The sequence below is a fragment of the Nanorana parkeri genome, unplaced genomic scaffold, assembly GCF_000935625.1.
Source record: "Nanorana parkeri isolate BGI_ZX_2015 unplaced genomic scaffold, ASM93562v1 scaffold1784, whole genome shotgun sequence".
Taxonomy (NCBI): Eukaryota; Metazoa; Chordata; class Amphibia; order Anura; family Dicroglossidae; genus Nanorana; species Nanorana parkeri.
Window position 1 is genome coordinate 84471 of NW_017308052.1, and position 10935 is coordinate 95405.

At 51.4% G+C, this 10935-nt stretch overlaps 1 protein-coding gene across 1 annotated transcript in view; it reads right to left on the reverse strand.

Annotated features, from left to right (window-relative positions):
• Positions 1–516: 516 nt before the first annotated feature.
• Positions 517–10935, reverse strand: part of SH3BP5L (SH3 binding domain protein 5 like) — a 15139-nt gene continuing 4720 nt past the window's right edge. Inside the window, exons 3-7 of the mRNA XM_018571581.1 lie at positions 10849–10911; positions 10638–10766; positions 8310–8471; positions 5397–5570; positions 517–935 (exon numbers count right to left, since the gene is read on the reverse strand). Of these exons, the coding sequence (XP_018427083.1) occupies positions 522–935; positions 5397–5570; positions 8310–8471; positions 10638–10766; positions 10849–10911 (942 nt within the window). The 3' untranslated portion in view covers positions 517–521. The remainder of the gene's footprint in view (positions 936–5396; positions 5571–8309; positions 8472–10637; positions 10767–10848; positions 10912–10935) is intronic.

A 10935-nucleotide genomic window follows, 5' to 3' on the forward strand; every position in this document is an offset into this window, starting at 1 on the left:
GTGGTTGATTTTGTGAGAGGTCGATATCCCTAATTTCTCAAGGAACCCCTCTCTCCCCCTCTGGAGGAACCCTGGCTGGGAAAGCTGCTTTGAGGAGTCTTCTGTAGTCAGTCTACACAGACAGCGACACATCAATGTATATTTATTGAAATGGAGACATTCCGGGCGCTGCATCAAACAACAGAGAGCGTTCTCATAGCAGCGCGCGGTGTCTCCCTTCCCAGAATACTGGTTTCTCGCATTCTCTACCATCATTGTACCAATGGCTCTAGAACCGTCATCTTACACTACAAATGTTCCCCTATTGGATGTAGAATGTCACTTGTCAGTTTTTGTTTCCCTTGCTTCCATCCTGTAAGACTTAAATGCCCATAAAGAGACACTGTAGTGCGGTCAGCTCCCTTTTGTTTGGTGCTTTCCCAAGTTTTTAAGTCAAGAGCACCTGTCTGTCTTTACCCACAAGGCGCCTGCTCTGCTAGTTGGAAGTCTTTTAATATGAATCTGGCTGGTTCCTCCTTAATTTAGAGGCTGACACTCCTGTGATGGGCGAACATCCCCTTGCTTCCTCTGTCGCCACCTCTCTCCCGGCCTCCGCTGCTCTCTCCTTCCTCGCTCTCCATATCTCTTCCGTCCAGACTGGTGACGTCGCTCAGGCCCCGCAGGTGCTCCACCGAGTCGCTTTTTTGCAAGTCGGAAGCGATGGTCTGCAGGCTGAGGAGGGAAACCGTGTCGGAGGGCGGGCCCGTCTCGCCGTCTGTCAGAGGGGCGGGGGCTTCGGCCCCAAGTGGTGGGGCCCTGAGTGTTAGAAGGGGGCCTTTAGTGCGCCGGGCGTGGATCTCCTCGCTGATTTGCTCCAAATTGCGGAGCGCCTCCGAGTATCGCAGCTTGGCCTGAGACACCGAGACCTCCAGAGCCGTGACACGGGCCTTGTGTTCCTGTAAAAGGACGAAGCAAGTTATAAAGTTATACGTGTTCAAAATCTGCTGCGAACCTGTCAAGAAACATTGAGGCTGCCGATTCTGGCCTCTTCATTTACAAATGCTGATTTCCTGGCTGTCAGGCTTACCTGGCTCACTACCGTGTTTCCCGGAAAATAAGACCTAGTTCAGGGTAGGTCTTATATTACAGACATCTCTGAAGATAGCGTTAGGTCTTACCTTCGGGGTAGCTGCACATGTAACTAGATTTTACATGTGAAGACCGGCCGCAGATCCCTCCCGCCCCCTCGCCTACTACTGAGTCACTTCTGGGAGGGAACAGAGGGAGCTGAGCTACTGAGTCACTGATGGGAGGGGACAGGGGGAGCTGAGCTACTGCTGGGAGAGAACAGAGGGAGCTGAGCTACTGAGTCACTGATGGGAGGGGACAGGGGGAGCTGAGCTACTGCTGGGAGAGAACAGAGGGAGCTGAGCTACTGAGTCACTGATGGGAGGGGACAGGGGGAGCTGAGCTACTGCTGGGAGAGAACAGAGGGAGCTGAGCTACTGAGTCACTGATGGGAGGGGACAGGGGGAGCTGAGCTACTGCTGGGAGAGAACAGAGGGAGCTGAGCTACTGAGTCACTGATGGGAGGGGACAGGGGGAGCTGAGCTACTGCTGGGAGAGAACAGAGGGAGCTGAGCTACTGAGTCACTGATGGGAGGGGACAGGGGGAGCTGAGCTACTGCTGGGAGAGAACAGAGGGAGCTGAGCTACTGAGTCACTGATGGGAGGGGACAGGGGGAGCTGAGCTACTGCTGGGAGAGAACAGAGGGAGCTGAGCTACTGAGTCACTGATGGGAGGGGACAGGGGGAGCTGAGCTACTGCTGGGAGAGAACAGAGGGAGCTGAGCTACTGAGTCACTGATGGGAGGGGACAGGGGGAGCTGAGCTACTGCTGGGAGAGAACAGAGGGAGCTGAGCTACTGAGTCACTGATGGGAGGGGACAGGGGGAGCTGAGCTACTGCTGGGAGAGAACAGAGGGAGCTGAGCTACTGAGTCACTGATGGGAGGGGACAGGGGGAGCTGAGCTACTGCTGGGAGAGAACAGAGGGAGCTGAGCTACTGAGTCACTGATGGGAGGGGACAGGGGGAGCTGAGCTACTGCTGGGAGAGAACAGAGGGAGCTGAGCTACTGAGTCACTGATGGGAGGGGACAGGGGGAGCTGAGCTACTGCTGGGAGAGAACAGAGGGAGCTGAGCTACTGAGTCACTGATGGGAGGGGACAGGGGGAGCTGAGCTACTGCTGGGAGAGAACAGAGGGAGCTGAGCTACTGAGTCACTGATGGGAGGGGACAGGGGGAGCTGAGCTACTGCTGGGAGAGAACAGAGGGAGCTGAGCTACTGAGTCACTGATGGGAGGGGACAGGGGGAGCTGAGCTACTGCTGGGAGAGAACAGAGGGAGCTGAGCTACTGAGTCACTGATGGGAGGGGACAGGGGGAGCTGAGCTACTGCTGGGAGAGAACAGAGGGAGCTGAGCTACTGAGTCACTGATGGGAGGGGACAGGGGGAGCTGAGCTACTGCTGGGAGAGAACAGAGGGAGCTGAGCTACTGAGTCACTGATGGGAGGGGACAGGGGGAGCTGAGCTACTGCTGGGAGAGAACAGAGGGAGCTGAGCTACTGAGTCACTGATGGGAGGGGACAGGGGGAGCTGAGCTACTGCTGGGAGAGAACAGAGGGAGCTGAGCTACTGAGTCACTGATGGGAGGGGACAGGGGGAGCTGAGCTACTGCTGGGAGAGAACAGAGGGAGCTGAGCTACTGAGTCACTGATGGGAGGGGACAGGGGGAGCTGAGCTACTGCTGGGAGAGAACAGAGGGAGCTGAGCTACTGAGTCACTGATGGGAGGGGACAGGGGGAGCTGAGCTACTGCTGGGAGAGAACAGAGGGAGCTGAGCTACTGAGTCACTGATGGGAGGGGACAGGGGGAGCTGAGCTACTGCTGGGAGAGAACAGAGGGAGCTGAGCTACTGAGTCACTGATGGGAGGGGACAGGGGGAGCTGAGCTACTGCTGGGAGAGAACAGAGGGAGCTGAGCTACTGAGTCACTGATGGGAGGGGACAGGGGGAGCTGAGCTACTGCTGGGAGAGAACAGAGGGAGCTGAGCTACTGAGTCACTGATGGGAGGGGACAGGGGGAGCTGAGCTACTGCTGGGAGAGAACAGAGGGAGCTGAGCTACTGAGTCACTTCTGGGAGGGAACAGGGGGAGCTGAGCTACTGAGTCACTGATGGGAGGGGACAGGGGGAGCTGAGCTACTGAGTCACTTCTGGGAGGGAACAGGGGAAGCTGAGCTACTGCTGGGAGAGAACAGAGGGAGCTGAGCTACTGAGTCACTGATGGGAGGGAACAGGGGGAGCTGAGCTACTGCTGGGAGAGAACAGAGGGAAATGGGAGGAAACAGGGGGAGCTGAGCTACTGAGTCACTGATGGGAGGAAACAGGGGGAGCTGAGCTACTGAGTCAATGCTGGGAGGGAGAGCTGAGCTGCTGTGCCACTGCTGGGAGGGAACAGGGGGATCCAAGCTGCTTAGTCACTGCTGGGATAACAGTTGTACTGCTGAGTCACTGCTGGGGGACGAGGACAACGGGGCAGCTGAGCTGCTGTGTCACAGCAGGGGGTAGGGGGTGTGCTGCTTAGTCACAATTAGGAGGGAGAGCTGAGCTGCTGTGCCACTGCTGGGAGGGGCAGCAGGGAGATCTAAGCTGTCGAGTCATTGCAGGGAGAGGGTAGCTAAGCTCATGAAAAGGTGGGAACAGGGGGAGCTGAGCTGCTGAGTCATTGCACGGAAGGGGGACAGGAAGAGCTAAATTGTTGGGTCACAGCTGGCAGGGTGGAGCTGAGCTGCTAAGTGACTGCTGGGAGGGGGGGGGAGCAGGGGGAGCTGAGCTGCTAAGTGACTGCTGGGAGGGGAATTCAGCAGAAGCTGAGCTGCTGAGTCCCTAACGGGAGGATGAAGGGGAGTAGGGGGGCTGTGCTAGTGACTGGCTGCTGGGGTTGGGGGGCTAAGATGTGGAAAAAGAGACTTGAATGACTTCATAGATTCTTCTGTGGACTTTGTGGATGAATTGCTGCACAGTGCCTGTAGTTAAAGAGCTCAGTGAGGATTTATTTTAACGCTCACAATAAAGGGGTTTTAGCACATTTATGAGAGCTGGGTTAGCACCAGTAGTAATCGGAGATGACCTAATATAGTATTAAATTGATCAGCAGATTTACTGAGCTATTGGTTTGGAAATATGAACTACTAGCTATATGAAAGAGGGCCCCTGGTATTAATTTTAAGCCATTTAAAATGATATAAATAGAAGACTTGACTGTAACCTTTGAGATACACAGACTCGCCTTAGGATTTTGCACATAGGATTAGGGCTGCAACAACCAATCGACATAATCGATTATTGAAAAAATTGTCAACTTTTTCAATAATCGATTAATCGGCTTCCGATCAGTTAGCCCTGTTCACGGCTCCACACACGCTCTTCACGCCGCACCTCCTCCCCGCCTCACACTCACCGCCCGCCCACATCCACGATTGGCACAGGGACGCGGGGAGATGTAGTAAGGAGGAGCAGGTGTGGGGGGATGACAGCCGCCGATAGACAGGTCTGATCTCAGAAGCAAGTTGCTGGAAGACTGGTCAGGTAAGCCTGCACTTTCCCACACATGGCGCTCTATAATGTATTGCTGGGATTTGTATTCCTCTATAGCTGATGGTACATTGTGCTCTATATTATACATAGGAATACAAATCCCAGCAATACATTATACACTGCATGTATAATGTATTGCTGGGATTTGTTGTATTCCTATATAGCTGGTGATATTCTGCACTGCGCTATATAGAGGACTACAAATCCCAGCAATAATACAGCGCAATGCAGAATACCACCAGCTATAATGTACTATTGCTGGGATTTGTTGTAGTCCTCTATAGCTGGTGGTATTCTGCATTGCGCTGTATAATGTACTATTGCTGGGTTTTGTATTCCTCTATAGTCGGTGCATTCTGCATTGATTGCTGTATAATTTTACACTTTCCTTTTCACTATATTGCACAACACACTATTTTTTTCCACCGCTCCAAGCTTGCTCCTGTGATGGACTACAATCTCAATACAAACTAGTAGTCCATCACTGGAGCCATTTTTTTTTATTGTTTATCCGATTAATCGAACTTAATAATCGGCTAACTAATCGATTTTGAAAATAATCGTTAGCTGCAGCTCTACATAGGATAATATGATTATTGGGACGCCGTTTTTTTTCTTCTTTTTAGCTTCTCTGGGGTTCGGGAGTTTTGGAATTAATATAAGTGTACACAGAGTACAGTATTCATTTAAATGCATATTTATCACTGAGACCAGACCAGCGGCATCTGATCCTTGTCACACAGCAGAGAGTAAGGTTACCTCTAGAACGGTATTGAACTGCGCCTTCAGTTCGAAGTAGGGGCGGCTTTTGATGATGACGCGTTTCAGGCTCTTCTGCAAGGTCTGCACTCTGGCTTCAGCTGCATGGCACAGCCGGGTCACCCGCTGGTGCTCAAACTCGCTGCGCAGTCGTTCCTCCTCCGCCTCGTTCACCTGTTACCAGGATAGAGAAACCAGAAGTCGTTTATATAAAAAAAAATCCCAGCCACCGTTTCTAATGCCAGAAATGTTCAGACCCCCAAAATCACCATTAACCCCTTCGTGACTGACGACGTACAGTGTACGTCGCCAGCATCGGGGCTGTTTAAACAGACTCCCGGCGACTTTTGCCGCCGGGACTCTGTTTAAACTTGTAGAGCCGACTGTCGGCTTTACAGTGACAGTCTCATTGTCACAGGTCGGCTAGAACTATGAGGTGAGTGAAAAGCACCCCCCTCATAGTTCTCCTTTAACAGTCTAATTTCAGTTTCTGAGGGAGAGTCTGCATTTCAGCTGATCTTTCCAACTCCTTCTGGCTCCTGGATGCAGATCTTTTCCATGTTCCGGATTTAGTTCTAATGTGCTGACACTCTGGAAAGAACTGACCACAAATCTAATGCAATGTCTGTCTGGCTGAATATCGATCTCTGTGCTTTTGCCACCTCAGTACCGGAGCAATGTTTTCTTTTCTCACACACGTTAAGATCTGAATTTTTGAAAATGACTTTAAACCTCCAAACAATTCTATATTTTCTGACAGCAGAGGCCCTGTAGGATAAGAAATGATAGCCGATTTTTCTTTATGTCACACAATATTTGCGCAAAGATTTATCAAATGATTATTTTTTGCACACAGAAACGCAATATAATACTTTTTTTTTTGTGTAAAAATCAGGGCTGCACCGATACCGATACTAGTATCGGTGCCGAGTATTTGGGCGGGTACTCGGCCAAATGCTCCGATGCCTAGCCTGATACTTGAGCTTCCGGTATCAGGAAACCGGGCAGCGAGTCATTACACACTGCCCGGCTTCCCGATTGGCTGGGAAGCAGTCACCATGCTCCCTCGTGACGAGGGAGCACGGAGCCGGCCAATCAGGAAGCTGGGCAGCATGTCATTACACATCCCCCGGCTTCCCGATTTGCCAGAAAGCTGGCTTCATGCTCCCTTGTCACCTGGTGACGAGGGAGCATGGAGCCGGCTTCCCGGCCAATCAGGAAGCCGGGCGCCGTGTAATGACGTGTTGCCAGGCTTCCTGAATGGCCAGCTTCTTGACTAATCAGGAAGCCGGGCAACGTGTCATTACACAGGGGAGTATGGAGACGGCTTTCCGGCTCATCAGGAAGCCGGGTGGCGAGTCATTACACGCCGCCTGGCTTCCTAATTGGCACTTCCGCTATCGGTATTCAGCATCGGCAAGTATCAGAAAAAAAATTGGTACTCGTCGTTTCGATACCAAAAGACCGATATTGGTGCATCCCTAGTAAAAAAATAAACGATGGGCTCACAAGTAAATAGATACCAAACATGTCAAGAGTTAAAACTGTGCATGCCCTGTGCAATGGGTGAAAAACTATGGTACCCAAAAATGTCCATATGCGACGCTTTAAAAGCCGTTTCATCAGTTTAGGGTTAACAGCGAATTATGGCCCTGGTATTATTGTTCTCATTCCGACGTTCCTGGTGATACCGCACATCTGTGGTAAAAGCATCATTTAGGTCATGTGTGTATTCGCATGCAGATGGCAGGGTTGGTTTTATAAATTTTTTTCACTTAAAAGAGAACCATGAGGTGAGTGATTTTCGGGAAGTGTGCGAACACATACCATCGCTCGCTCACTTCTCAATTATGACCCTGCAGAGAACCATGACAGTCGCTCACGGCTCCCTGCAGGGATTCCCCCCTCCGATCCCCCAGCGCTGACTGGAGGAACGGACGGGGGAGGGGGCAGGTACAGCTGGCTCTGCCTCTAGATAGGCAGAGCCAGCTGTCACTCACGCAGCTGGGTGGATCTCAACAGTAATGTTGGGATCCGTCCCGGCTGTGGCGGTCTCAGTATACCGCGAGCTGTAGCTTGCTGTATACTGAGCTTTGGGTCACGGGAGGATGTTAGTTTATGTCCTCCCATGACCCTGAGGAGAACTATGGGGGGAAAACACTTCTCATAGTTCTCCTTTAACTTTACTGCAATCATAAAGGGGCTAACAAATGCTAATACCTCCTCGGTGCCATGTTCCGGGTACAGGGTCTGCGGCTATCTTGACTGATGCCAGCGCAGGATAACAAAACTGCCACACATGCGCATGGGAGGTAATTCATCCCAGCTCTGAGGCATGGTGAGAATGTACACTGAGCTTCACATGTGCAGTTCAGTATACATTCTAAAAGAAGATTGCAAACAGGCAGGTAAGTTACTGCAGAAGAGACATAACACGTCACCTCTGCAATAAAGAGAGCCTGCCTGCTGGCAAGTGTTTAATGTTTAACTTTAATTCCGCTTTCACTTCACAGTTGCTGATGGTGTAATATAATGGGGAGGAACGCTTTAATGGCAGCCACTTAACTGACAGAAAGTGCTGCATCATCAGGTAATATCACGGTGAATCCTCTTTAAACATAACATGGAAGAATTGCGTTTCAGTGATTGCAAACATATGAGCTGATCAGAGCTCCTGAGCTACATGCTGGACTGTGGATGTCACTTATAGCGGGCAGTTCCCCACACTAAATCACAGCTTGGACCCACAACAGCCACTAAGACCGGGTGCGGTTTCTAAAACATCACTGGGGCAAATGACCGCTATCCCAGACCTCTTTCCACATGGCACCAGGGACCTAGGTGGTAGCACGAGGAAGCAAGCTCCGAGGGTGTATTTTCCCTATTACCCTGGCACTGCCCGCCCTCTCTTACTTTGCAGGTAGCATGGTTCAGCATTTCTTGCCACGTTGGGTCCAGTCTGTTCTTGTCAGCGGTGACACCTTGCTCAGCCACGAACACCATTTCCCGGGCAGCAGCGTGCATGCTGACCGCCCTCTCGTACCGCAGAGCTGCGCTGTGAGTGTCCTGCTGAGCCTGGCAGGTAAAACAAAATCAGACCTTCATACATACATACATACATACATACATACTGTAAATGCCCCCGTCATATTCTAATAGTACAACTACACCCTTGTTCACACCAAATGCAGACCAGATCCGGTCAGGTTTCTGCACACGCAGTGCAGTGGGTTGTGCCGCGTTTTAGACGCGCTTTGGATGCGTTTAGGGCCGGTTTTGGTAAAAAAAAGTTTAACATGGGCTTTCAGGCACTTGCATGTGTTTTTGATGCGTTCCAGACCAGATCCAGAGCAGGTAAAATAGGGCTTGCCGCAGTTTTTTCATCCGGTCTGGATCCGCACGCTGCGATGTGAACTGGAGGTCAAAATACCATAGGAATACATTGGACGCAGTTTTGATCCGGTCTGCACCTGCTCTGGATCTGCTCCGCGCTTGGTGTGAACAAGGCCTTACACCTGAGAAAAGCAAAAGTAATGCAATATGAAGCACATAGTCCTCAGACATAAACCTCATCTGAAGAAGACCTCCGAATTCACTAAGTATCTTCAGCTTTCCAATCTGGTGCTTTGCAAGTCGGCACAAACATAAAAAAATGGCCGACAGATTTACATGCACCAATTTTCCCCAAACCTGCTGTGAGCTACACAGAGCAGGAATAGCAGTGACAGACCTGGTCTTGTTATTCAAAAGGGCATTTTGCTCTGTGCACACACACTATATTGCCAAAAATATTGGGACGCCGGCCTTTACACGCACATGAACTTTAATGGCATCCCTGTCTTAGTCCGTAGGGTTCAGTATTGGGTTGGCTCCGCCCTTTGCCGCTATAACAACTTCAACTCTTCTGGGAAGGCGTCCACAAGGTTTAGGAGTGTGTCTATGGGAATGTTGGACCATTTGTGAGGTCAGGTACTGATGTTGGAGGAGAAGGCCGGGCTCGCAGTCTCCGCTCAAATTCATCCCAAAGGTGTTCTATCGGGTTGAGGTCAGGACTCTGTGCAGGCCAGTCAGGTTCCTCCACCCCAAACTCCCCCATCCATGTCTTTATGGACCTTGCTTTGTGCACTGGTGCACAGTCATGTTGGAACAGGAAGGGGCCGTCCCCAAACTCCTCCCACAAAATGTCTTGGTGTGCTGATGCCTTAAGAGTTCCCTTCACTGGAACTACGGGGCCAAGCCCAACCCCTAAAACACAACCCCCTCCCCATAATCCCCCCTCCACCAAACTTTACACTTGCCACAATGCAGTCAGGCAAGTACCGTTCTCCCGGCAACCGCCAAACCCAGACACGTCCATGGGATTGCCAGACAGAGAAGCGTGATTGGTCACTCCAGAGAACACGCCTCCTCTTCTCTAGAGTCCAGTGGCGGTGTGCTTTACACCACGGCATCCCATGCTTTGCATTGCACTTGGTGATGTGCGGCTTGGATGCAGCTGCTCGGCCATGGAAACCCATTCCATGAAGCTCTCTACGCGCTGTTGTTGTGCCAATCTGAAGGCCACATGAAGTTTGGAGGTCTGTAGCTATTGGCTCTGCAGACAGTTGGCGACTTCGGCGCACTGTGCGCTTCAGCATGCTCTGACCCCGCTCTGTCATGTTATGTGGCCTACCACTTCCTGGATGAGTTGCTGTTGTTCCCAGTTGCTTCCACTTTGTTATAATACCAGTAACAGGTGACCGCGGAATATTTAGTAGCCAGGAAATTTCACGAATGGACTTATTGCACAGGTGACAACCTATCACGATACCACGCTTGTAGTCACTGAGCTCCTGAGAGCGACCCGTTCTCTCACCAATGTCTGTAGAAGCGTCTGCATGCCGAGGTGCTTCATCCTATAAACCTGGGGCCATGGAGGTGATTGGAACACCTGAATCCAACGATTTGGAGGGGTGTCCCAATACTTTTGGCAATATAGTGTAGGAGCTCCTTGTGTGTACTGGATATGCACCTTTCCATCGCTGGTTATAAACTGATTTGAATGGCTGCCAGTGCTTGGTTTGCTGCATGTGGCGCAGACGCACACTGAGGGTCTTCCGCTGCCTTGAGCAAGTGTGCTGTGCGCCACATCAATTGTTATTTTTGGCCATGTGATTGTGATTTTTCAGCTCTTATTGCAGAGAATAATGATGATGAAATGATGATCCGTACAGCCGACACAGAACAGCAGACATATAATACCTCCTTGGCCAGTCTCCTCGCTTCGTAGTACGGTCTGGCTTTTTCAATGCAGGCTCCGAGCTGAGTGGCCAGAGAATTCAGACGTCTGGCGGACTCGGTGAGGATTCGGCGGTAGGCGGTGCGGGCATCCTGCAGGGGGCGGTATAATACATGTGAGTATACCTGGCTGGAGCACCCGGACAGACTTACAGAGAAGTGACCCAACACTCACATCCAACTGCAGCTCAAGCTGGTTGATCTCCTCGCTGGCCTGGTTCAGTCGCTCCAATTCTTCCTGGGGGGGGGGGGGGGAGGGGGG